We start from the raw sequence: 27,954 nt of genomic DNA, 5'->3' as shown, positions 1-27,954 counted from the left end.
TGAATTTAATAAGGGGATCATATTAGTATGCAGCAGCATGTGAGTTACAACAAGGACGCAGTAATAGAAAACCCACTCTATTTCACTCTTCTAATTAAACTTTTAATCATGTCTTTTCTTTTTCACTTTTATTTTTTATTTTTTTTCACTCCAAACCTCAGCACTTTATCTACCTTCAGGCATGAGACATGTAACTGCAAAACTTTGGTATATGTATAATATATACAAGAAATTGACTACAAGCCTGTAACCAAACATTTTCATTGCTTTTGGTTTGGTCAGATTAGCTTTAGAATGGTCTGAGACAGTGTTCTGGTGTGAAATTAAAAGAAAAATAAGCAAGCTAGTGAATTTAGTTGTGGTCAAATTTCACCTGGAGACACTTCTTTCCAAAATAACAATTTTCAAAAGGGATTTTTTTTTCTCCTCTCCTTCTCACCCCTGTGGTCTGCTCTTTGTGAGCTGGTGGGGCTGTGAGCTACAGATAACACAATGCGGATATGACACTCCCTGGATATTCCCCTCTGCTTTCACTTAGATTTAGATTAGAATGCTGTAGTGGAATCTGACATCAAGGAGGCTACCTATCAAAGCCCAAACTCAGTCCTCTTCTCTCCCATAGTTTTGCTTTGTAAAATGTTTGGCAAATTAACCAACACCTTGTGCTTTCTCCCTCTTTTTTTCCCTCCACTGTTCCCCACCCCTCAACAATCATCAGAATTAAAGATGGCACTGGAACGATTTTTTCACATCAGATTTCATGCATGACTTAGCAAAAGCTTTGATCTATTAAACATGAAACTTTCCCTTGCTTCAACTTAATATGTCTGTGGAGGTCTCAGTTTTTAAACATTCCTGCATGTTTGGCATCTGAGCGCGTGCTATAGGCACCATTTTACTGGCAGCCAACCAGTAGCCATCAGAATGTGCCATTACAAAGACTATTTGTGGACATGCAAGAGGAACTCATTGATCCTGACCCTGTCACCCAACATAAATTATAGTATAACCTTGAACACACTGATGACTCTGAACATGATATAATTGACCTATTTTGTGTCTCATATTATCAGCTGGACCAAAGACAAACCCTGCATCTGTAGCAAAAGCCATAAATGTGAAGCCGCTCTTACATTTTCAGTGGATCCAGTGAATCATTGGAACATAGGAATTTTTTAAGAACTCTGGTTTGTTTATTCTCTCAGGTTCAGTCTAAATGAAAGATCCAGACTATTTAGCTTTACTACAATTGGGATTTACACTTTAGAATAAACTTTTGTTCTCCTACATTAATTTGTTCTTTATTTGTTTTTCCTCTCTCCAGGCTAAAGCTTAGAAACCCAATGATATTGGTTTTGGCTGGATTCTCACTTTCAGCTTCCTTTGGGACCCTAGAGTAAAAATAGTTTATAAAGGGGTGAGAATTAGCATGTGGTAGATAAACTGTCAGGATTTCCATTGTTTACTTAACTCTTATTATACAGTATGTCTCAGGTTGTAGGGAGAAAGTATTTTGATTTTTTATATTCTTTTCATACCCTAATTTCCTGCCATCTGTTAGTATTTATCATGATTTGAATTGGTGGTATTTTTTAAATAGCAAACAGTAGGGGCTTTTGATATATTAGCCAGAAGATTGGAATATTGTTTGTGTAATTTGTATATTGAAAATAGCAAATTGGCCGCATGTATTGGCCAAAGAAAGATGAAAGGCCCTGGAACCTCCACAAGCCATTACCTTGCAAGGGACCCAATCACCTCCAATATGGCTGTCATAAATTAGCACCAAAACAAAAGCAAACTAATTTGCTTCTTTCAATCCCCCACCACATGCTTTCTCCCTTTTCTCTTTCTCCAGTTTCCTCAAGAGCCTATCTTGGAAGAGCCATGAGCCTATCTTGGAAGATTTATGAATATGTTAGAATAGCCTGAGCCAACAGTTTTCAAAGTGGTGAAGTGAAAATAAATTAAACTGGCCCTGTAGGCAAGTCGTGCGGAGAGTGATGAATTAGATACTCATTGCTCTGTCGCTCGATGCTTGTCCCTCTTTTCAAGTGAAAAAGCTGCAAACATTACATGGGGAAGACAAACAAACATACAGATCAATTAAGTTGTTTTTCGATGACGGACTTGTTGAAAAATTGATTTGAAGACTAAAGTATATCAGTAAACACAGTGTCCTTGGTTACCAGAGAGCCGTTTATGGAAGAAAAATCCTTCATGCAAAAACATGGAGAGCAAATGTTGGACGAGCAACAATAAACACACAGAGGCATTTTTTATTATGTTTCTCCCCAGCCCAGCTCTCTCTCTTGCTTTGCATCTTTCTCTATTCACACACATACAAAACACAGTCTGGCCTTTCAAATGTTTTTCTTTATATAAACCTGGACACCCTACAAAACCAATAGATCTATTTGATGATACTTAGAAATCATGGGGTAGCCTAACTTATATACTATACTATATCCTGTGGATTGTCACAGTAGTGGTCTGATGTATTGAACCACCTCTCAGACAGGCTCATGTGTCAGACCGAGTCCTTTATGAAAACATGCGTCCTTTTTTGCTCAGAGAACTGATAACGCCTGATCATTTTCAAGATGGATGGCAGCGCAAATTTTTTCCACTTCTCTCTAACATGCTGAAACCCCAGTACCTGATGAAATTTTTCCATGTTGACCTGGAGGTCAGCTTTCAATTGGAAGCGGTCAATCAAGAGTGAGTTTCCATTTGGGCTAGCATGACCATAAATCTCCCCCCCACCTCTCTCACTCTTGCCAGCTGCAGGCTGCCATTTCTGCAACTGCCATGGTTTTCCACTCAGTCTTTTTTCTTTCTCTGACAGACTGTTTCATCAGTTGATTGGGGGTTTCTTTATTTTATTCTTCCTTTGTATTTAGAAGGGCCCTTGTAGTACTGAAAGCTCAGTAGCATGAACTGATTTTAACACTTTAACACTCTAACGTATCCTACTAATGAATGAAGAAATGTCCTTCTATTCTCTGATTCTATGTGATCGACTAATTATCATCTAACTTCACGTGTGTATTGTTGAGAACTCAAGGAAGTCCAGTGTTGACTGTGAAGTTTTTTGAGAGATGAAAAAAAAAGAAAAGAAAAAAAGAGCAACAGTTAGGGCTGGGGTGAAACATCCACGTAAGCAACATCATCAATTACGACAACACCTGGTCTTAAAGATGGCTTTTTATCCCCATTTAAGCATGATATAGCAGGATTAGAACAGACGGAGCAAATAATTTGGCGCCGCTGCTGTTATAGCAACGTAATGTAAAACGTTCTGTTTGTCAGCATCATAACACAACAGTGACGTGGAAATGAGATGATGTTGATTAGGTGATTGAATAATATGCTGAACTATTAATCAGATAACAAGCACGATTCGAATGGGCACCACACATATTGCGTAAATTGTTGATTTATGTATGCATAAATGAGTTATATCATAATTAAAAACCCATTATTACAAATAATAGTAAAGTGAAGGCCAGTATTAAAAAATGTGTAATTACCACTAAATACCTCATTTACAACAGACTCAAAATCTGTAATACATATGCATTATAATGTATTTATATTTTGAGAGGCGGTTAAAACCATGTGTTTATGGTGCCAGTATGATGATTGATGATGGACGTATCACAACATAAACCTCTTAAACATTTGAATATTTGAATTACTAAGTAGGCAACCCACAGCTCTAGCTTTTGTAATTTTGGCTTACTGTACAACACTTTGTGTATGAATCAGCAGATTGTTTGTTTTTAAGAAAGTGTAAAGCAAATATGTCCTTTCCAATACTAACAGATTAACACTATTTCTGCATTTAGGAATGTTTGATGTAATTTCTGTGATAAATCTTGGCTTTTGATCTGCAACGTGTATAGCACATCTTGACACTTTGAGGGCAGTTGTGTCTTTTGTAGCTGAAATGGAAATGTCAGAGCTTGTCATACGTCTCTCCTCCCCCTCTCCAGGGTTCTTGTAAAACATGTGATTTCTACAAGGGCCTTGCAAAGGGTGTGTGCGTGTGCGTGTGCACGGGCGCATCGCATTTCTGTGTGCGTGCATGCACGTGAATGTCTAACACTGGTACAATATCTCACCAGCCGCGGCCCTACTGCTACCGCTGTGCAGGGACACATGGCAGCACATGACAGAACAGCTTGAACAGTTAAACCGAAGCGCACGAGCAGCCAACAGCAACCACATCTCTAATTACATGCTGAAGCCATATTTTGTAATGCAGCTAATATGGACTGTGTTTGAGAGTATTTTGCAACTTGAAAACAAAATTACTACATTCAACTTGCATAGATTAACAATTTGAAGGCATCATTGCAAAGATAAAATACAAAATTGTATTCGTCATATACGGGGAAAGGAGAAAAAAGTAATCACTAACTTAGTTTCACTCTGACTCAACTTGTGTATCTTTGTCCAGTGTGCAGGACAACTGGCAATAACTCAGCACCATGGAGAGCTCATCTACCTCTCCAGACTGCCTGCCCTCCTCAATCCAGCAATTGCTTGAACATGCAATTTCAGCAATTCCCTTTTTTCAGGGGGAAGGAGCAGCAAGCTCTGAATGCCAAGACCATTCTTAGATGTAATTTATGCTTTTACCATGATTACTGCACCTGCATCCTTGCCTGCTTTTTGTGTTAACAATATGAATAAGTGGGTTTCTTCAAAGCTTACACTATATGGGGATATTTTGTGGAACACATTGTGTTCTGCAGGTCTTTCTTTTGCACACAGATAGAGTGGGGTGTATCACATATGCATATGCAGGGGCTTGTATGTTAATATGTTATGAAATGGGATTTTACATTTCCCTTGTTGTTTTGCTTTTTCAAATATATGCATGCCTAGATATTCATGTACCATAAAGGAAGGAAAAAAAATCCAAACATTCTTTGTGCTGCACTAAGGGCATGACAGGATATTTAATGTGACAATATTGATTAAATAGTTCTAAACAATTGTCCCATACACCCATTCCTAAATATGATTGTAATACAAATTCTTGAGGCCTGTTTGACAACAAAAGATGCTGCCTTCTAGAGTGCTTAGAACACTTATGATAATCTGCGATAATCTACTCAGCCCAGACACAGCAACACATTATCCATTTGAATGCTAAGTACACCTCATTCATAACTTTAAAAAATGCTAACATATTCTGAGAGCTGAGAATAGCTCCAGTGGAACATGTTACTCTCTGTCAGGCCCAACACGCACACAGACATGCACACTGTCAGGGACCTAAAACGATTTATGCAAAAAAATGAAAAGTGGATAAATAGCTACTTTATCTGCACCTTTACTTCACAGTTGTGGAAGAGGAGCGCTCATGTGAAATGGGCCAACACAGCAAATCTTAAAACTATATGCCCCAGCTGTATTAAGTGTCTAGGGATCAGCAGGGCAGACTGGGCAGCCCTGGACTGAGGAGAAACAGGCAGTCTTCCAGTTAAGAGGTCTTTGGTTTTGTATCATGGCTTCAACGATAACCTCCAATGGTAATTTAATGCCCCCATTGAAGTAATGCACTTTATTGCACCGGTGGATTAAGTAATGATTATTTTGCGAAATTGTGGCCACACAATGGTCAATTAATCTTTAATGAAACTGTAACTTATGAGGCGGAGCGTGGCATTGCAATAAGCAGGCAACTGCTTGCCAAGGCAGTTACAAGCCTCAGTTGCGGCCTACACTCCCCATCTATCACCATGTAAAAATAGAGCACTCTAGAAAGCCACATAATGAAAAGGCAAAGTCACAGTTGCAGAGTCCCTGTTTTTAGCATTCATGGAATGTTTGAGGGCCTATATCCTCCAACGTACGTGAAGAAAATATATCAGCCTCTGATGTATGCAATGAGATTAACTGCCATTTTGAGGTGCTATTTATTTAGAGCAAGCCAGGCATAGGGGTTGCAGGGAATTATGTGCACTGACAGAGCATGAAGTTGGAGGTTATCAAATGGCTGCACGGGAATTCCAATATGCACCTTTCATTTCATCAGCAGCTCTTTAATGATGGTAAGTGTAACTCCCTCCTACAATATCTAGTGTTTTCCTCAACAAATACCTGCCTCAGAGCCATATAAACAGTAGCTTTATGGTCCAATCATTCTCAGTGTTTTCGCATGTTACTGCACTAACACAGCAAAGCTGGGAAAGTCACAAAGATAAATGTTTTTACTCTGATTAGTTTCTCATTTCATTTTCGGCCTGAGGGCTCCAATTCTCTTACTCATTCCCCACTGCACTAACAAATGTTGATGGATTTACTTTTATTGCATGACATCATTTCTACACTGGAGTGGGTGGACAAGACATCAAATTTCCAATAGTTGAGTACGTGCTCGGTGGGAGAATGTAGAGGAGAGCAGAAGAGGTGAAGAAACAGGAATGAGGCGAGTGATTGATGGAGTGAATGAGAGCCAAAGGATGATGGGGGACGAGTCAAGGGGCATGCGCAGGAGTGTGGCAGGAGTAGGAGTGAGTGTAATGAAGTAAGACAGACGAGATGTGTACGGAGAACAGAGGCAGAACAAGAGGTACAGAGAGGCATGGAAAGAGAAGGGACAGAAACACTGTGGAGTCGAAACAAGAGATCGCAAGAACGATAGTACTGACCTGAATGTCAGCATCCCAAATGGTTCCTTCTGCAATCTCCCAGTAGCAACACATTGATTTCAAAAAAAAAAAAAAAAAGTGTGTATGTTGATGGCAGGGTTGGGAGGTATGAGGTATGGTTAGAAAGAAGAGGGAAAGAGGGAGGGCTGAGGCACTCGGTGTTATTGTGCACCCGGCCGCTGGCACCAGCACTGTCAGTGAGCAGCGTTGATCCGTGAACTTGCCATCTGGATTCTCCCACAAATCACATTAAAGTTTCAAGCCCAGGAATACATCAAGCTAAATGAATATTGGATCCAGGGGCCGCAGACAGGCCTGATGGAGAAAAAGCCCTGTGCAACCAAACTCTTTTGTGGTCAGACATGATCCATCCATCCCCTTTTTACGCCCTCCGTCCCTCCCTCCTTCTGTTCTCTTCATCCACCGATGGGCAGTGGTTCTGATGAGGCGTAGAGGAGAAGGGAACCGACTGATGTTCAAATGAAGGTAGACATTACAAGGAAAGGTTGTTTAGTATAAAGAGAAGGGGAGCTTTTGCACAGTTCAAAGTGTTACATATTGCTCATATGTGAACTGAAGAAACATTTTTTTACAATAATTTTAATTTGCATCCATGTTTATACACAGTTCTGACCTCAACTATTATATATAATGAATAATATTGACAAACACTGCTGGATTAATCGCAGAATATGTCTTCAAAGGCTGTCACCATGTCAATGGATGCTGAAGATGTCTTTCGGCTTCAGAGCCAAATCTTGGCACTTACTATATTAAAACCTTCATTTGCTTTTAAATTATTCGCGGTTATCAGTTTAGCTTATGTTGTGGGTAACCATTAATTGCCACACTCATAATAAAAGATCCCATTTGACTCCATGCCTGAACATGATTCATGTGTGCAGTATGCAATTATATGTTTACTTTCCCCTTCATTTCAGCAGCATTATGTTGAATTTGCATAAATGGATTCCCATTTTCACCTTTGGGTGGAAATAATACCTGAATGGAAAAAAGTAATGCAATCATTCATCATTCAATAACATGTTATGTTCTGTTTCCTGGTTGCACATTTTCTGCTGAAGCGCTGTTTGTGCCCAAGTAAACCTATTAAGAAAATATTGCCTCGCCAAGATGCTGTTTCATACAACAAGGAAAAAATCTATTTAGTTCTTTTCCAATCCAGTGGCTTGTAGAGCGAGGGATTTATTTTCCCGGGCGTGGACTGAAGAGAAAGCCTTTACTGTTAGTTCTCCAAGCTTCAATCCTATGAGATCCCCAGGGTGAGATATGGATTGGCTCAGAGTCGAAAAATTATAAATACCTTGTCAGTGGTGAGAGTGAAGAGGTACTTTCAGCTCCAGCCTCAAATTGCCCTCTAGATTACAAATCCAACTATTGCCATTAGTGTATAATTAGCTCTAAAGTTGAGTATGCAAACCACAAGCAAATACAGATGGCAGTGCAGTAAAGCTCATGCACGCACACAAGAAAATGCTCAAAAGGGGAAACAAATGCTGTGCTAAATAAACCAACACAGCAGCAGCAGAGCTGGCATCAATCACTGTTATAGGTTGTCACATCATGAGTGACCCGCCACACAACAGACAGCTCAAGTTGAACACAGGCGAGCTTTGAAGCACATCTTTTAGAAAAATAAATGAGCACTTATAACACAAAGCAATCTTGGAAGAGCAGTCAGCCATTTCACAGCCATATTTCCTACTGTGGTAACTTTTTCTCACATATGTGTTTGTTATATCTGTGAAGAGATGCCGTTTGTTTTGTGTTCTTACTGGAAACACAGTTATACAGTATGTTTAATTACAACATGATGGACAAATGATTCACTTCACTCAGTATGTTTTGGTGTTCATTTTTCAGGTAAGTTTCAATCAGATCTTGTTTTGAGCTTTTGTAAAAAATCTCTTTCATGTCCAGTTGCTTTATTGATTTCCAACACAAAGACAATTGAACTGGGACTGGAAGGCATTTTCTCTTCAACTGTACTTCATATCATGTCCTAGAAAATGCATTACATTTCACTAAAACCTCCTGATTGTCTCTGTTTCAGGTCTTCAGGTCATTTTCCCCGAATATCTGCAGGAAAAATTCGTCCAGTCAGCCCTGAGCTACATTATGTGCAACGGAGAGGGAGAGTACGTGTGCCGTAACAACCAGTGCATCTGTCAGTGCGCCGAGGAGTATCCCCAGTGCAACTGTCCCATCACCGACATCCAGATCATGGAGAACACCCTGTTGGGGATGTCTGAGTCCTGGGCTGCCTCTTATAAAGACTTTGAAAATTCTGGTAAGATGGAAATCCCTCTGGTTTTTATTTACCGTGACAGTCATGTAAACACAATGTGAGGAGCAATATTGCATTCAAAATTAAGACGTATAGGGTTTTTGGTTTTTTTTTGGTCCTTTTTTGTTCAAATTCTTAAGTGCATTTTACTTAAGGGCACACATGCAGAGCTCAGGCAGTTGAGGTGATCTCATAGTCTCACAAGTTTTCTCTCACAAGTGCTTGAAGATCCTTAAAAAACATGTTTCATAATTTGGCAGCTTAGACCTAGACCTTTCTTGCTCACTGCCAAATCTACATAATTAATAGAAACTAAAGCTTTCTTGTGCTGTGAAAAGTCAAGGTGTGAAGGTCAAGGTGAACTGATGTGCAGACAATGCAACTTAGTTATTCTAACACCAAAGACAAGGGGGTTTGCCTCCTGTCTCAGACCAATGGTAAATACTGATTTCCTTCAACCATCATTGTGAGTGTTTTACAGGAAATAGATCAGAGTACACTCATGTGGGCCGTCTTTGGAATGGCTGACAAATAAGCTATTTTGTTATTTAGATATGGGTATCTGTCGTGCATAAGGAATGAATGACAGCAAATAAGACCACTTTCATATGTCAAATGCTTGAATGTCATGGCAAGTAATATTCTTCATTTTTATTGAATGCAAATGCAATAACAACAGGAGATGGTAGAATATTGGACACAGGGAAGAAAAGAGCACAACTGTGCCCAGCTGTTACATGGCAAGTCACCGGGATCTATCTATTATTGATACGATATACAAGTGTCCCAATAAAACCTGCCAGCAACAGATAAATATATTTATGTCCTGCAGAAGAAAGTTAATGTGAGTCATGGAGGTCGCTGAGTGCAGAACATCTGTGAAGAGGTGCTTGATAATGAAGTACGCTTAAGGAGGCCAAAAAAGGGATTTATAGAAATATATAGCTGGCCTGCAGACCAAAATGCAATTTACACACTCGCCAAAAGAAAAAATAAAGCAATCGATAAGTTTCTCAGACTCAAACAACCTGTGTGGGACGATTAACTAAACTTTTAATACTTTGCCTTTGGTTTAAAGAAAGGGCAGCACAGTTTCCTTGATTTCTATACTTGTTAGCAGACTCAGAAGTATAATATCTTTTTGTATCCATCACTGTATGTGACCACAGGAACACTTAAAAACAGAGATAATGTCCAATGATAATTAATTTAACACTTATGTAATCACTACATAGTGATGTGCTGTAGACTATCCAAACTGACATAAACAGCTTTTATGCTTATGTCGTGCGTGTCTGCAGAGTGACATTTTTATCAGGGGTCGCATTTTTTGTTTTCTCACCTCAGCCCACTTAGTATTCCACTGACTCACTATGATTACACCAAAGTTGAATCCCTCATTCAAGGAGGGGAAAAACACATCAGACACCAGTTCTGATTGGCCAAGTAACCACTATTATTAGAGTAGAATACTAAGAAAATGACATCTTGTCAAGTCACTTTCTTTCTGTTCATGGTAATTACAATACCCCCTCTACACTCCTCTAGACTCCTGTCTCCTCTTGGGAGAAATTTTTAGCCCAGTCAGTTACCTTTTAAAAGGACGGAAGAGGTGGTTTGATTTATTATGACTGATATTACCATCTTTTGCTCCCACAGATCATTTGGAATTCAGTGATCCTTTGAATGGAAAATTTTCTAGCTACTACAAGAGTCCCAGCTAGTTCCATACTCTCTGATTCTATTGATGCTGCATGCATTTCTCTATATGTGACATTTTGTTTAGTACAGTTACAGGTGCATTAGCCTTGTATTTAGAAAACCTGGAAAATTCAGTGTGATGAAACATTGGTGATTATATGTCTGAGAGCTGCCAACAAATTGGGATGTAATAGCATAAGGAGTAAAGTGGACTTACACTGTGAGAGCTGTAATCTTTAGATATGGTGTGCTTGGTGACGTGTGATAAGAGTCACTGAAGGAGACTATGTGGACTCTTTGGAATTTATGTCAAGGAACGGATCTTTGATGGCTTTGATGCTAACCATGCACCTAGCATGGGGGAGTGACTTGATAATGGATTTTTCTTTTCTTTTTTTAGTGAAAGAAAAAGATAATTCTGAATATCGGGTGCTGAAGGCACCCAGCTTTTCGAGGAAAAGGGTGAGGGCGGTACCTGACATCTCTGAAAACTGGGTGGAGGAATATGGCAAGTTCAAAACAGGGGAGGAGAAGGAATCTGGCTTCTTTGAAGAAAAGGGGGAAGGGAGCTCTGACATGCCTTGAAGGAGAGTGGAGGAAATTCTGACATTTCGCGGCTGCGGCTGAATAAGAGCTCTCAGCTCTGTGGTTAATGCTGTTAAACTGTCTTGGAGAGGTCTGTAGGAGGGTACTGGAATACTGTACAGGTCTTTGCATGTATTGAATATGGGTATCTGGGTGTGAAGAAGCTTTGCATTCTCTCCAAGAATATTTGTTATCTTTTGCTCCATAACAAATATTTTTTAGGCCTGGGGATTTCATACATTAGGTGCATTAGTTTTAAATATATAGCTTTGCATCACCTAAATTATGACAGGATACAGACTAAATTTGGACCCAGGGTAGAGACAGTTATGTTTCTATCAGGCTACTTTTGAGCTGACTAAGGAGATAGGCATTGAATTGTTTATTATATTATTTCTAATGATGTGCTTGAATTTACCTTCAATAATAATGAGCTACTCAGAGTCATGACCTACTTAATTAGCACATCAAATAAAAGATTTCTTGTCCTTGTGTATTTGCCATTGGAATTTCAGTCATAGTTTCATGCCCATTGTTGCTAAAAAAAAAAAAAAAATTGAAGCCAGTGCTGAAAACAAGGGTCAGGGAGCTGGGCACATGGGTTGTCTGGGGAGGAGACAAGCAAGAATTATCAGAGGCAGTGAGAGGAACACAAGGACAATCATCGCCACTGCTGAGAACAAATTTACTGCTCTTCAATACGTGTGTGGGAGCACAGACTTAGAGGATGTTTACTGCACAGAGGGTCTTATTTCTCATCAAAAAAAAAAAAAATCCTCACAACAGAGGCAACCCAGAAAACTAAACCAGGGACATTCAACAATGTATTATTACAGCAACCTTTGACGAGGATGGTTGAGAATTCTGGATACTTGCTGACCATATCCACAGTTGAAAATATAGAAATTCTTCTCTAGTTTCTTTGAAAATGTATGGGATGTGGAATCACTTCTAAATGATTTTAAAACATTAAAGCTTGTGAAATGCTTCCTTTGCAATAATGTTTGCAACAATTTCACTTAATTTCACAGTAACAGTTTATTTAGTTATTAATCAGATTTAAAAAGTAGCCAGCTGGATAACAGAGTAATAATACATGAAAGTTACAATACAAAAAGTACTCAATTGTTTCCGCATATATCAGTAAATGAAGGTTCATTCTGCTCAATTGAAATCCCTTAACTAAGGTATTGTTAGTCACAGTACCAAATTAAAAATGGTTTAGAATAATTGCATTGCTTTCTATTATAGTAAGCAGTAATTTTAGATGACAGCTTACAAACAGACCAAGTCTTCTGAGAAATACAACAGATTCAAAAGTTTTGTCACTCACCGGTATCCAGAGTTCTGCAAACATTTTGCTGCTTGTTGCTTGTTTGTAATTCTACCCAAGATGCTTATGTAGATTATTGTTGAACAAATAAATGAGTCAGCACTATTTAATGTTTTACTCACTTTAAAACGCATCCATAGGTACACACATAAGATGTTTATGTATGTTATATCATTTTTTATTTCCCTATCTCAGTTAAATGTATTCAAAAGTCAGTGTAACTTACTTCTCTGGCCAACTCCTGCTTAAAAACTGATGTTATTATTATATTTTTCTTATCACACCACCACATTCTCTCCCCATCCTTCATCTCTCTCCTTTGCATCCTGCTCTCTCTCACTCCCCGTCTCTCTTTCTGTTACCCAGATGAGTTCAAGTCCTTCCTGAAGAGGCTGCCCTCCACTCACTTCCTGCCCATCAGCAGTGTGCATCTCCTGTGGGGCAGCGACTGGGACCTGCAAGCCCGCTACAGGCTCCTCCAGAGCTCCCTGGAGATCCAGCGGCTCAAGATCCAGCGTACCGCCCGCAAGCTCTTTGGCCTCAGCATCCGTTGTCACCACAACCCCAACCACCAGATGCCTAGGGAGAGGTGGGTAGAAATACGACCTCTACATCTTGAGGGAAATTAGATGTGGATTTCCTCAGAAATATAAACCAAAGGTTCTGTTTTTGCGTTGATATTTTTGGATTTTTTGCTTCCCCAAGTGCTTGAGAGGCAGATGTGAAAATGCATCCCACAGTGGAGTGATGTCTTTCAGCGAAATTTCTTCTCTGAAATGATGTTGGGGCTTTATATTGATTGTTACCTCTTGAAGCATGCACAGTAAGGATGTCATCCATTATATATTTCAACTTATGGTTCTGTTGTTTCTGTCCATCAAGTCAACTTAGTGCTGAGGCTTGCACATGCCCAAAGCACTCTTGCTCACTCTTGTATTTCACATTTCAGTCTGAAAAGAAAATGTAGCTGTGGGAGTTTTCTTGATAGGTCATTGCACACATCTGTCACCACCCACTGCAGTTGCAGCTTAAGAGCCTCGCTGCGAATGTGCCATGGTGTCAGCGCTGCCTGAAATGCCAGGAATTTCCTCATCCGCTCCAGAAAAATATCAGAAAACACTATGCAAAAAATGCAAAGTTCTCAGCTGCCACATAAAACACCCCCTAAAACTGCTCCATGTAGGGGGATGTCACCATATAAATGGAAACAGAATCTGTAAAATATTCATATAAGTGGTCTGAAAATGAGCAGTTGTCAACTGTCTCTGACAGAAAAGGAGCACACCCACATTTGTGTGCGAGAGTTGGCGAAGGTTTGTTCTGAAGTGTTATCAAAGAGCCACAGTACGCGCTTCCTCTTCCATGGAGTACGCATCAAGGGCACCTGATGGCACTGGAAATAAGAGCAGTATGTTTATTTGCTTGTTTGTGTGAGACAGCTTTGCATCAGATGGAGGACTTATTTGTTTTTATCACCTCTGTGTGCATGTGAGTACACTTTGCATACACGTATGAGTGGGGCATTAGTGGTCTATAGCTCGCACTGGGGTTCTAAACTAGTTTTCCTACTACTTCACTGTGTATACTGTTGTGTTTTCATATGAGTATGAATTGTTGGACAGAATACCATTTTGTTTCATACCTTCCCAAGTCTCATCAACCCCCTATTATGTCTTATTCTCATTAGTAACGAAAAGTAATGATAATTTACTCAATAATTAACTGTATTCTAACAGTTACAGTGTTAAAAGGTTGTGTTTTATTACTCATTTGTGATTTTGCCCAATGCATGTCATCAGTCAGTTATGCTATCACTGCATTACTGTCTACCTGCCTCTTCCCTTGTCCCTGATTCAAGAAAAATGCCCCCTCAAATACTACCAACCGGGACTCCAACCCTCACCTCTCCTCTGGGCAGCCTATAACAGCTGATCAAAGGATGAGGGAATTGAAGCAAAGCTGAAGGCCCATAAAGCATCAGCCCAAGTGTTTTCAAGATGTGTGCCAACCACCTCAGGGAGGCCTTCCAGCACATCTTCAACCTGTCAGTGAGACTGCAGAGTGTGCTGATGATGATGTGAAAAACATCTTGCCTGGCCCCAGTGGCCAAGAATGGGCACACCAGGGTTCTAAATGACAGCAGGCCAGATCCCTCGTGAGAGACCATTTGGATCCCCTCCACTTCATACATCAGGCCCACAATGGGAAGGATGACGTTGTCGTCCACCTGCTACTCTGTGCATACTCCCACTTGGAGAGCCACTGCGAGAATCGTGTCCATTGACTCAAAATCCTTTGAGCTATGCATGTTGAAGCCCCAGTGGTCACTTAGATCATGGTTCACCTTGGCAACATACAACAGTTTTTAACACCACGCTACTCTGTGTCAGATCCACAAATGGGAAACACAGTGGCTTCTATGGGTCTGTACTATCTTACTTGTTTTAACCTTTACATCCTACACTTTTGTACCATTCAGAATCATGCTATCTTCCAAAGTTCCCTCAATATTTGGTGATAGTGCAGTGCATCTGCTCAGAGGTTGAAGGAGAAATACATGGGTCTGACAGGGGAGTCAGAGTAACCAAGATAAGAGAGACGATGGAGTACAAATGGTACGAAAACTGTAATGTCAGTTTTTGGACTGCACATACTCAATATTTTCTACAAAGGCTGATACTTTCTTAGGGCTTCTGTGGCTGTGCCACGGCACTGCAGGTGGCGAGCACAGTCTTTTGCAATGTGCTGGAAGGGTAATAAGAAGAAAGAGAAAAAGAGAAGCTTTTACTTATGCTTTGTTGTCAAGGCAACCTAGTTAAGAAAGCTCAGTCATGGAGGTGAGCTTGGACTCACAAATACATGTTTTCTTGTGTAATTTTTTTCAATTGAGTCATCTACCTACTTAATAAAGAAAGAAAATGTTTATCATCCACACACTGTTAGTACAGGTATAGCTATGAATATGAGTAAATGTACAGTATATGCATCTATTTAATAGAGATATCATAGACAATAGAGGTGCTGTAATATGCTTTCAGGGATGATGCATTCTCAATAGAGCAGCTCCTCTTTAGTTTTATTTTATTTATTACATGCAGCCTTAACAAGGCATCCATATTATTCCAGTCCTAGTACGTTTTAGTTTAATTAAATTATGGATGCAAAATGGAACAAGGGGAAGTTGCTTATTACTGAACGCAATTATTATGATGTAAACTTGTGTTATCAAGTTAAACTTATCCAAAAAAGATTTTAAGTTTTAAATCATGTTGCCCCTTCACCATTGCATATTAAATAAGGTCAGTCAATAAACATATTTACATCAGCTAATGAAAGACAGGCACCGGATGCATTGTTGGCTGTCCATAATTACAATTGCACATCACCTTATCATTTTTCTAGGTTTACCTCACCACAAGGCATCCATTCATTACAAGTATCGTAAATTCCAGTTGCGGACACTCACTGCAATAACTGTGTGGAAACTTTATAGCTGAACAATATTGGATTTGCTATTGCATTTCCTGTAATGAGTATAGCAGCCTGCTTCAAGTAGAATGAACATAGCAGTTTGTCTTTGGTATAAATGATTAATAGTGACAGATATGAAGTAGCATCACTCCCAGCCAAATCATTTGCATCCAGCCCTATGCATTGGTTTTAATTATTCATGTTCAAAGTCAAGCATATTTACAAATATAAATATAGTGTTCATAGAATGAATTAGTTTGCCCTAATTTATTTTGGTTTTGACATGACTGCGTATGTCTACATTTAAGTAGTAGTAGTAGTACAGTTTTTGAGAATGCATATCCTGGCCAAATATTTATATTTGGTCTTGTCTCTCTCACATCATTGTAAATAGTGTTTTGAAATTTGCATGCCCCATCTATTTGTCTTTCTTTTACTGTTTTTTTTTCCAGCAGCTGAATCTGTGTATTCTCCTGCTCTAATGTACTATTTCCCTCTTTTCTTTTCCTTCCTCCTAAATAGAAGGGAGCTATCATGCATGTTATCTGAATATCAGGGCTGTTTGATGCCCTATTACAAATACAGAGTGTGCTCAAATTCATGAAAACCAACAGTGCCCATACCAATGTATTTTCATTTAATTTCCTATGGCAAATCTAAGCCAATACACAGCTTTAGATAGGAACAAATAAGAGAAAAATAAAACTAGCTGCATAGTGCACTCAAATAGCTTATTGAGGGAGGCAGTTATATGATGAGAATATATTTTATTTCAGACTGGATATTTCAACAGTTATTGCAGATGAATTCAAAGGAGGGATCATTATGACTTGGTCTGTGTCCAATGCAATAATGAATAGCCAATAACAAATAATGGGAATAGTTTTGTATGTGGAGCACCTGTAAAACCAATCTCTTCTGTATGCCATTTTCAGTATTGTCTTCTACAATATCCTGAATTATCAGATATCCCAGTGTTTTCACATCCATATTTTGGTTGACCAAGAAATCATTTGTAATATTTGCAATATACATAATGCAAAAGTTTGATCTCTTATATTAAAGATAACATAAGATAAGATAATCCTTTATTAGTCCCACAATGGGGAAATTTACAAATTCACTTACTTATAAAAGATGCACAGTGCATTAGCTTTAAAATTCCTGTAGCTCATAGTTTTTAAATAAACACACACATTAAACATGTGGTTAAGTTCCTTCAAAGATTTGTTACTCAACAGTAGGGATGTATTGGTATCAAATTTCATGGTATCATCATTGTGGCACTGAACATTTTGGAATGTGAGGTGTGTGAGTCAGTAAGGTCAATGTTGTTTGGATGTGTGAACGCCCACAAACTAGCTGTTACCTAAACCGGTCAACTAGCTAATGTAAGCATAAGAAGTAAACACAAGAGGAGCCACAGTTCAGAGCTAGGCAGTCATGGAGGATGGTCCCCTAGCCCTGAATATAGACTCCCTTATGACCAATCAAAACTGCAAGAGAAAGCAATTCACTGTGCCCGGTGAAAATAGCATTAATCACAGTAATGACAGTAAAAGATATTGTTGGCACTGTTAGCCATTCGAATGTTTCACCATGGTATTCAGTAAATCCAGTGTATTGGCACATCTCTACTTAGACAGCAAACACAAGATGGAAGAAGCTAAAATGATACATCTATCTCTCTGAAGACACTCTGGGCCAAACTTTAACACTGTAGTGCAAAATGATATAAATCACAAAAACAATGCCTGCACCAGGAGTTTAAGACATGTCATCTCTCAGGAAGAGCCAAAAGTAGATATCAGCGCGCAAGCACACATAAGTGGACAAGCTCAAGAAATAACAGCTCCACAGAACGTATATACCAGAGAAGTAGGGAGATCAGAGAATGACATGATGGACTGGATTGCTGCATTGAAAAGATCACATGGATCTATGGCATGAGTACAAGGAAATACATGAAAAATGCATGTCAGAAAAAGTTTAAGTCTTAGTAAAGCAGTAATACTAATGGCATTCTGAGTCAGTCACACCACAGAAAAATGTGCTTTTAATCACTCAGCTAAATTTGAATGGGGAAAAAATCACAAATATATAAAATTAGGTTTCAAAATCATGAAAAAATAAGGAGCCCTCTCTGCTCTGAGATGCTGGGGGAGTGTCCTTAGGGGCGGGGTTATGCTGAGTGGTGGCTCCAGTGTGTCATCGAGACACCTTTTCAGACCCACCCATAAAATCCTGAGAATGAAACTAAACTAAAAGAAAACTGTGAAACGGTCTAACTCCACAATGCAGAAATACAGAGTTTACAGTCTTTACACATGTTTTAAACAAGTGTTTTCTAATATAAATAGTGTGTTTAGAGATAAATCTCTGAATTTGCTTTACACCGACTTTAAGGCAAAGTCAGAGGATATAAGGGTTGCTAACTCTCATACTTTTGCATGAGAGGCTTTCATGCTCTGTCTCAGTCTGTAATGTCATGTTGCAAACAAATATCATGTCAAACAAAAACCAACAGATACAACCAACACGTGGTGCTTTCTGTCAGATAAAATATTTTCAGAGCAGATTAAAGATAGAATAGAAATCTACAAACAACAATTACACTCAAATGACATTCAGAACACGTACTCACAGACATAATATCTTACACAATACTTTAATCAAGAAACTGCACAAAGAAACCAAACGCACTGACATAATATTCAAATTAGACCAGCAGTACTCTGATTCACACTCACCAGATTCAATATAAAGAGAAATTTTCCTCCCCAGACGGAATGCAATCTACTTTTGTCCACGGAGACAACTAACCTTGTGACTCATGCAAAACATAAATTTTCCTAGTGAGAGAATTGGCAAAATTCAAGCATACTAAATTAAGAAAATGGCTGCAACCAGGTTAATTAGAGAAATTACCCTTCATCTATAAGAAATAAATAACACCTTTAAATCCTCCTATGTGAAGTTATGTTCTTCAGAATCTAACAAGGATTCATCTTTTTTCTCTCTCTCTTTCTGATGTCCCAAACATTAACTGGAGTTCCTGGAAAAACCTATCACTGTGCAGGAAATTATTCAATCTGCACATAATATGCAGCGCTAAGTATCGATTTTTCCAAGACTTCAGTGATTAAATCTCGTATTCTACTTGATATATATTTAATGTGGCATTTGATATTCTGGTGTTTCGCCATATATTAATCATGCATGTGTCGCCGTGATACAGATGTAAATGTGTTTAGAATTGTACAGATGTGAGTATACTGGATGTTGATAACAAGATACTGGTTTGCCCACCCACATGGAGGAGGTTCTTCTTTAGGGTATTTCTCTGAATTAGATGGGCTTTATGAAAACACACTTTTAATATATTCAAAATCTTCACAATTTGAACACTCATGGCACACTTCTTTTTGTCGTCCTGTAAAAAATGAGCATAGGTCATAGGTCATCTGTGCAAGGAGCTTATTATAATCCAAAGTTACGTTTTATTGTTAGGTGTCCGTAGTAGTTATAACGGGAGCAAAGGAAGAGGTCAGGTGACATAGTATAATAGATACTATGAAAGTCAGGTGACAGAGTATATGTATCTACAATTCAAGTTGATATTTACAATTCCTTAAATCCATCCATGGAAATTATAACACACCTTCACTTTATCCCATCCTCTGTATGAAGTTATCAGGATCAAACAATGTGCTTCCATTGTCCTCTATAGGTGATCTGTTCTGGGCTCATTTTGGGTATAGCTTGGGGGCTCACTGGCCTGCTGAGAATGTAATGTCATCCATCATAGTTAATGCTTAGGTTCATTAACATGTCAAGCTAACCTTGACTAGCCCTCTTCTCTGAACAATCAGGACTTAGAATTAACCTCCTATAGTCACAAAGAAGAAGTTCCAGTACTGTCAAGATGACAAGGGAAGATGCCTTAGGGGAAATGAAGAGACAAGATAAGAATAGCAAGCAATGCCTTCCACTTGAGTGAAGTAACGCAACTCCTCCCTCTTAAAGGGAAGAAATTATCCTATTCCCTATCCTGGCTAGATGTTTTACATGTATACATTCCTGCCCTCATTTAATTGCTCATTGCTCTTACACTGTCCAGCCATTCGTGTCCATTCATTTCCATATGGTAAAGTCAACATCTAACGCTTAAGGCTTACTTGACATAGGCGCATTACAGTAATCGACCCCAGTTAATTTCATGATGGGTTTTATTTTTGTCAGTTATTGTATGTTACTGCACCTTCAAGTGGTATAGCAGTATAAATATGGAGCTAGAACAGTGACATTAAGATTTGGTTTTAAGATGGTTTTCGACGGTTTCGGGCTAGGGGGGAGGGGCAAGGAGTGCTGGTGGGCGGAGTAAAGTGGTCTCTGCATCTAGGCAAAAGACACACACACACCGATAGGAAGAGAGAAAGCGAGACATGGCACCCCTGAAAACCACATTTGAAAGGTGTCAGTTTTATGTAATGTTGCTGGTATGCTGTTAATATGACTATCAAGAAAGGAGAGAGGGTTTTACTCCTCCCACCAGTGCTCCTTGCCCCTCCCCACCAGCCCCACCTGTAGTTTTAGATGTCAGTGTTTTATTTTTCAGTAAAATCTTTTTCAATGCCGACTTTTTACAATACAAATATTTCAATGCCAATGTTTCCTTTTTCAGTTTGGGTTTTGTTTTCAATGCCAAATCTAGCTCCATATAGAAAATGTCAAATGTTCTGAAAACTTTTCTGTTAAGATTAAACCAAACATGATGTCCGCAGTGTTAGATTATTTGTTAGGTTTCAAGTTTCTACAACTTGATTGTCCGATTGTCACAGATGTGAATGAAAACCAAAGGTCTTCTGGGAAAGAAAATGCACCTAAACACCCAAGTATGCTACGGAAAATTTAATATATTCCATACACAAACTGGTTAAAAATAGTCCTGATAACTCTGGGCCAAATTGTAAAATTGTGTTTTGAACTTTCCATCTAGCTGTTGTTAATGCTTCTATCCCATTTTTTCTTTTCTTTTTCTAGGTCTGTAATGCAGTGGCTCAACAGGGTTCAGTCCTTCCTCTACTGCAATGAGAATGGGTTCTGGGGGACCTTCTTGGAGAGCCAAAGGACATGCGTGTGCCACACAGGTGTCACCCTATGCCAGCGACCGATCCCTTGTGTCATTGGTGGTAACAACAGCTGTGCCATGTGCAGCCTGGCCAACATTTCACAATGTGGCTCCTGCAACAAGGGCTACAAGTTGTACCGTGGCCGCTGTGAGCCCCAGAATGTGGACTCGGAACGTAGCGAGCAATTCATCAGCTTTGAAACTGATCTGGACTTTCAGGACCTGGAACTCAAATACCTGTTGCAGAAAATGGATTCACGACTGTACATTCACACTACTTTCATCAGTAATGAGATCCGCCTGGAGACATTCTTTGACCCTCGATGGCGTAAGCGCATGTCCCTGACACTCAAAAGTAACAAAAACCGGATGGACTACCTCCACATGATAATCGGCCTATCGATGAAGATCTGCCAGATGCGAAACAGCAGTATTGATCCCATGTTCTTTGTTTACGTCAACCCATTCAGTGGTAGTCACTCAGAAGGCTGGAGCATGCCCTTTGGCGAACATGGTTACCCACGCTGGGAAAAGGTACGACTGCAGAACTCCCAGTGCTTCAACTGGACACTCCTGCTGGGCAACCGGTGGAAGACCTTCTTTGAGACTGTGCACATCTACCTGCGTAGCCGTGCTAAGATCCCAACTGGCCTACGCAATGACACAGGACAGGGCCCTGTGGATCTCGCAGACCCTAACAAGCGCCAGATCTACATAAAAATATCTGATATCCAAGTGTTCGGCTACAGTCTGCGCTTTAATGCCGACCTGCTCCGTAGTGCTGTGCAGCAGGTTAACCAGTCGTACACACAGGGAACTCAGTTCTACTCATCCTCATCTGTTATGCTCCTGCTACTGGACATTAGGGATCGGATTAACCGCCTAGCCCCTCCATCTGCACCTGGCAAACCCCAACTGGACCTCTTCTCTTGTATGCTAAAGCATAGGCTCAAGCTCAACAACAGCGAGATGATTCGAGTAAATCATGCCTTGGACATGTACAGCACAGAGATACTAAAACAATCAGATCACCTGACTGCTAAACTCTGTTGAACATAATAACATTAACATAAGGACCGCAAACTAAACACAGACACCCAACAAATGAACTATAAGGGGATATTAATCTTAATTTTGTTCTCTCTTTTTCATTTTTTGGACCTTTTCTGCCTTTTGATGTAATATTAACTTTGTAAGCAGAATTCTTAAAGAGCAAAAGGAAAAAGGCAGTGATGAAAAGCATTTCAGGCAGATAAAGAAGATTAATGGAACCACTATAAGGACTGTATCATATTTGTCCCAGCATGTCTGTCATTCCCTAAAAGAACTTAAAAGAGAGAGAGAGAAAAAAATGAAATATTAAATCTATGTACTGGTGAAAAAGAGGCCTTGATTTTACTCTGAGGGATCAAAGGTTATATCTGAAACTGCCATTCTTTACTGAGAAAAAAATGTTTTTAAAGGAATAATGACATAACACAAGGGCAGACCAGATATCCTTTTATTTCAGCTAATGTGCAAAATATTTCAGACATAATGGACAGTTTAATATTAAAGATGTTTATACATTGTAAGGATTAAATAGCCCTAGTGAGTAAGTAGTCAACACATTACTTATAGACTCTTTATTACATTTCAAACCCACAGTGAATCTGCATCGCTCTTTGTGAGTTATGAGGCACTCTGTCATTGTTCTGACACATAAGGCACACAGCAGGGCAGTAATGGATAGTCATGTCAAATAACAGAAGCCAGCTGTTTATATATACATATATATGTGGATGAATGTGTGTGTATGTGAGTGAGCAAATGTGCGCATACCTTTTTTTGGCTTGATGCTTATTGCTGTTCGTTAATTGAATGTGTCATTTGAGATTGACTCCAGTCTTAAGCTGAATCTTGCATTTGGAGCGCTTCTTCCCGTGTTTGAAATTCAAGCTGTGTTTTTTCACAAGGCAGTACCTCCTGGTGCGTGAGTGCAATATTGTGGTCTGAAGATTTAACAATCAATGCTATTTTGTACAGCTTTGCAAAATGTACACGTTGTGACTGCTGATTTGTGGAGCTTTTCAGCACCAAGAGCAAAATGTAAACATTCATCATTCAGGCACATTTGCAAGACAACCTAAAGCCATACACTTCCCTGAGGTAGACATACAGTAAGACATAAAATTCATCCCTGTTTCACATAGTACTTACTTCACAACAAGGAAAAAAATGTTCCATTTGTATGTTTTTGGTTTATTCTCTCAGTTGATTTCAGATAAGAGCACAGCAAAAAGGCAGATGATGAGAGATGGCATATATGTTGGATAAGAATTTTGCTGAAAGCCACTGAATTTTGATGTTGTGTCACAGGAAAAAAAAATAGGAAAAGGTTATATTAAAGCTTAAAATACCTTTTTGGCAGTGATTAATCTGTAAGCGTTTATGCCCATGTGTAAAAATGTCTGTGTTTCTTTCAAGATATGAAATTGAACTTTTTTATTTTCATTTTTCGCATGTTGCTGGAAACATCAACGGACCTGCAACACTCTCAATCATCAAACTGAAATATGAAACACTACCTATGTATTGTTGGTTACACTTTATTTGGGTAATCTGATGATGAAGCATTGCTAATACTGATGATTTTTGTGGATCCAGTTCATTATTTGCATGTTTGTTAACAACAAGAAAGGCAAGGTCTCCCATGTCATACAACCAAGCTTTTCTGGCCATACGTGGGTTCGAACTTAAAAAAGGGGTGACTTCATTTTGCTGCTTCACCGAAACTCTGGAAAAACCCTCCTCCTAGTGTAAAAGCTGTCAACACAGTTGCAAACTTTTAGAATAACATCTAAAAACCTTTACTTTTCCAGTTTTTCTTCTTGGTTTTTTATGTCCATAAGTCTCTTGATGTAGCTATTGTTTGGTTGCCTTGTTTTTTTTGTTTTTTTTTTTTCTTTAATTTTATGTACCTTTAAATAATTGTTGTTGTTTCTTTGCATTGTGACAAGATTACTTGGGGGGTTAAATGTAAGCAGGGGTATGTAATATATCTGGGGACAACCATGATGGGTTGGAATGCAATTGTGGGCGGGAACATCAGTAAAACCAGAGACCAGGCTTGCAATTCTTAATACAATTCAACACCTCCTGAATCAAAGTGGTCAAAGTTGGTGCAGTGATTCAACCAACAGATTGCAACAGCCCTTGAACAAAACCTTAGGGTCATACAGTGGCTTAATAAAGGCTCCTTCACTTTTTGCACTATTTATTATGTCTATATTTTGATTTTAAATAGATAAAAGTGTCATTTTTTCCCATCAGTCTACATACACTAACCCAGGGTTTTTTGTAAATTTATTAAAATAACTGATATCTCTCATTCACCAAAGTATTCAGACCTTTTGCTGTGGCTCCCCAACCTGTGGTCAGGTGCATCCTGTTTGCTCTAATTATCCTTGAGATGTGTCTAGAACCTCAGTGAAGTCCACCTGTGGCAAATTGAGTTGATTGGTCATAGCTTTGAAAGGCACACCGCACGTCAGGACAAAAACCAAGCCATGAAGCCAATGAGTTCTTTGTAGACCTCCTTGATAAATGCTAGGGCAAGGGGAAAAGTTACAAAACAATTTCTGAAGCTTTGAGTGTTCCCACAGTGGCCTCATTAATTGTGAAATGGAATAAGTTTGGAAACACCAGGACTCTGATTAACTGGGCAGGAGGGACAGTGGTCAGGGAGGTGACCAAGAACCAAACGGTCACTCTTAACAGAGTTTCAGAAGTCCTCTACAGAGACAGGAGAATCTGCCTGAAGGACGACCGTCTCAGCCTTCCATCAATCAAGCCTTTATGGTAGAGTGGCTAGAACGGACGCCACTTTTACTAAAAGGCATTTGACAGCCTGACTGATGAGACAAAAAGTTAACCCTTAGAGCAGAATTCCAAGCACTATGACTGTGTCTGACTGTCCCTCTAAAAACATGTTTTTACACTTGGTCATTATTGAGTGTAGACTGATGGGCAAAAAAATGGCAGTTTTATCCATTTACAATTAAAAGTAATCCACATTAATGTGTGAGAAAAGAGAAGGGGTCTGAATACTTTCTGAAGTCTCTGTAGCTCTGTCGGCTGCAAAATTCACTGCATCCACAATCACAACTTCAACAGTTGTCTCTAGATGTGTAGGCAAGCAGAATCATGTATGACTTTCCTTATGTTTTGTCTTTTTGTGAAACTCTTTTAATGCTCAAGAGGTGCTTGATAAATAACAACTTAGTCAAACTGCAAAACAGTTTACTGATTTCCAGGGTATATTAGCCCATATTTGGTGGCCAGTTTAGTACAACTTAGGGATAAGCTTGTCAGGCTCAGCTGTGTGTTGTTAAATTAATCTCACAGTACTTTCATCAGTCTTTATCTTTGTCAGGTTAATAGCTCAGCATCTCCAAAGCTGTTTTCTAAGAGTGATCAGCCATCATTGCAGTGTTACTGTTTCAAATGTGTAAAGGATGACAGCCCTGCCCCAAAGTAACCAGCAGCAGAAGCAAGGAAGGAGTTCTCCTGGACCAGTGGATAGCAGTAAAATGAACTGTATCATGACCAGTGCAACTGCTTGGATGTAGATGGGGGTGGGTGGGGGTGGGTGGTGGGAGGGCGGGGGTCAGTGAGCTGTTTTCAAAGATCCATGGTATTGTTGGAGTTTATCAGGGTCTGTTATGAATTTTGAGCTTATTAGCTTGCTAACATTTGCACGCCAACTGTAAGTCCTAATAGATTTGTTAAAGCTGATGCAGAGCTAATTTTGACATACTGAAGCTAAGCCTAACAAGCCTGAGATGGCCACAATCCTGTAATCAATAGAGACGCAGTAAGTAGGGGAAATGATTGTTCAGCATCAACATTGGAGTATCCAAATGAATTGTTACCATTCTATTATTATTATTATTATTATTATTATTATTATTATTATTATTATTAAGTGCCTGTTATCTATCCCTTTAACATGTTTAGAGCTGGAAAAAACTTTTAGATGTTACACAGATGAGTGACACTGACTTAGCTTCAGAATTTAAGACCATACATGATCAAATACACACTTTTCATCTCCTCCTGAGGACTAAGCTTTGAGGAGGTTTGTGCATGTCAGGGGAGGTCAACTACCAGACAGAGACAAAGAATGATTTGAAGTAATGGTGGATATTTTTTTGTCCCCTGTTGTACAGTATACCTGTAAATATTAACTCTGTTACAGTAACAACGCTCTGCTACAGTAACAATATTATAAAATATAACAGTATTGAAAGGGAATACAAAGACTACTTCAAAAAAAGCCCTACATTTGAGTACGTTAGCACAAAGTACAGGGCACCCATGTCTTATGTATCGAATTAGATTCATGACAATTTATGACTGTTTTTATATTGTCAGAACATACTGTACATTACAATTTAGTTTTGAGCCACTTGCAAGGTCCATAAAACAAGCACATTTACTCGTATGGCATTATGCTACCACAGTGTTGCTTACATGTATCCATGACTATGTCTGAAGATTTTTACACCTAATACCTTGCCTATGTACTTTTTTGCTGTTCTGTTGGGATCATTATATCAGCTTATTTCAAATGAATGTTTCATATAATAATCTATTTCTCATTAAAAGGCTATATTTAATAAGAAGAGCAAGGCTTGTTTGTACCAGTTCCCTTTATAGAGACTACAAGAGAGTGTAGCACACAACAAAGCAGTACATACTCCTTGTAGAGTACCGACTAAATCCTAGGAGCCAACTAATTTTAGTGTCCTGGCATGGTCATTGTACAACAGAATACCTTCTCTTGTAGAGTCTGTGGTTCTATAGAAGTTTTTCACCGTGAGCATTATCTCGTCTCTGACGTTAGCTGATAACAAAGATTTCCTCCCTGGCCAACCAGTTCTTTTTTTGCGGCTTCACATTTTATTGTTTGGTGCATGCAGTGAAAGAATTAATGCTTGTGCTCAAGGATTCAAATCCAGGCAACAATGGAATTCAGAATACTGAACTGTTGTTGCATTATGGATTTGAAGGCCATTTTGTGAAAAAATTATCTCAACTTGACATATACTATAAAAACACAGATCCAGTGGTTAAATACATCTTAAGTGTTTATAGAATAATTAAAAACATCTAAGTTCTTTTAATGAATTAAGAAATTTTCTTGCAGACATGAGTATTTATTGATTGTAAATAATAGTGTAATCATGTCTGTTGAAACTGCATCATCACAACAATGAAGTTTCAGTCCTTGTTGGGTTTGTATAAATCACTTTGACAAAGCCAGAGCAAAGGACAAAGAGGTGATAGCAAAGTGTTTTTTTCTTGTTTGGTAAAAGCAGCAGTGCCCCCTACTGCACACATTCACAATTCTACCAGTAATTATTAATTCAAATTATAACAATAATGTCAGTGATGAACAGGGAAGAAGGAATTTCGTTAGTCAGCATGATTTACATTTACATGATGTTATATTTAGTTTTGCATATTAAAATGTTTGTATATTATAGTATACTTCATTTAAAAGCCGCCTTTTCTAACAAAAAATGCACTCTTTAAAAAAAAAAACACTCTTACCATTGAACTGTGCCATTTCAGATGGCCTTTAGTGTTCACACAGGATTCACATGATGCTATGGAACTCAACATATCTTTAGTTTGCCATTTTTGTGCTGCATCACATAAAACTGTGTTTAGCAAGTGCCTTGTGTGTCATGTGGATATTTGTCATTCTCCC

General features: G+C 38.9%; 1 protein-coding gene across 2 annotated transcripts in view; it reads left to right on the top strand.

Annotated features, from left to right (window-relative positions):
• brinp1 (bone morphogenetic protein/retinoic acid inducible neural-specific 1) overlaps positions 1 to 26,865 on the top strand; it is a 135,905-nt gene extending 109,040 nt beyond the window's left edge. For both annotated transcript variants that reach the window (XM_018662484.1, XM_018662483.2), the window contains 3 exons: positions 8,743 to 8,979; positions 12,962 to 13,184; positions 21,110 to 26,865. In XM_018662484.1, coding sequence (XP_018518000.1) covers positions 8,743 to 8,979; positions 12,962 to 13,184; positions 21,110 to 22,250 — 1,601 coding nt within the window. In that variant the 3' untranslated portion in view covers positions 22,251 to 26,865. The remainder of the gene's footprint in view (positions 1 to 8,742; positions 8,980 to 12,961; positions 13,185 to 21,109) is intronic.
• Positions 26,866 to 27,954: the final 1,089 nt, after the last annotated feature.

Source organism: Lates calcarifer, linkage group LG9 (genome assembly GCF_001640805.2).
Source record: "Lates calcarifer isolate ASB-BC8 linkage group LG9, TLL_Latcal_v3, whole genome shotgun sequence".
NCBI classification, from domain to species: domain Eukaryota; kingdom Metazoa; phylum Chordata; class Actinopteri; family Centropomidae; genus Lates; species Lates calcarifer.
Note: the sequence above shows the minus strand (reverse complement) of the source record. Positions and strands in the feature narration are given on the sequence as shown.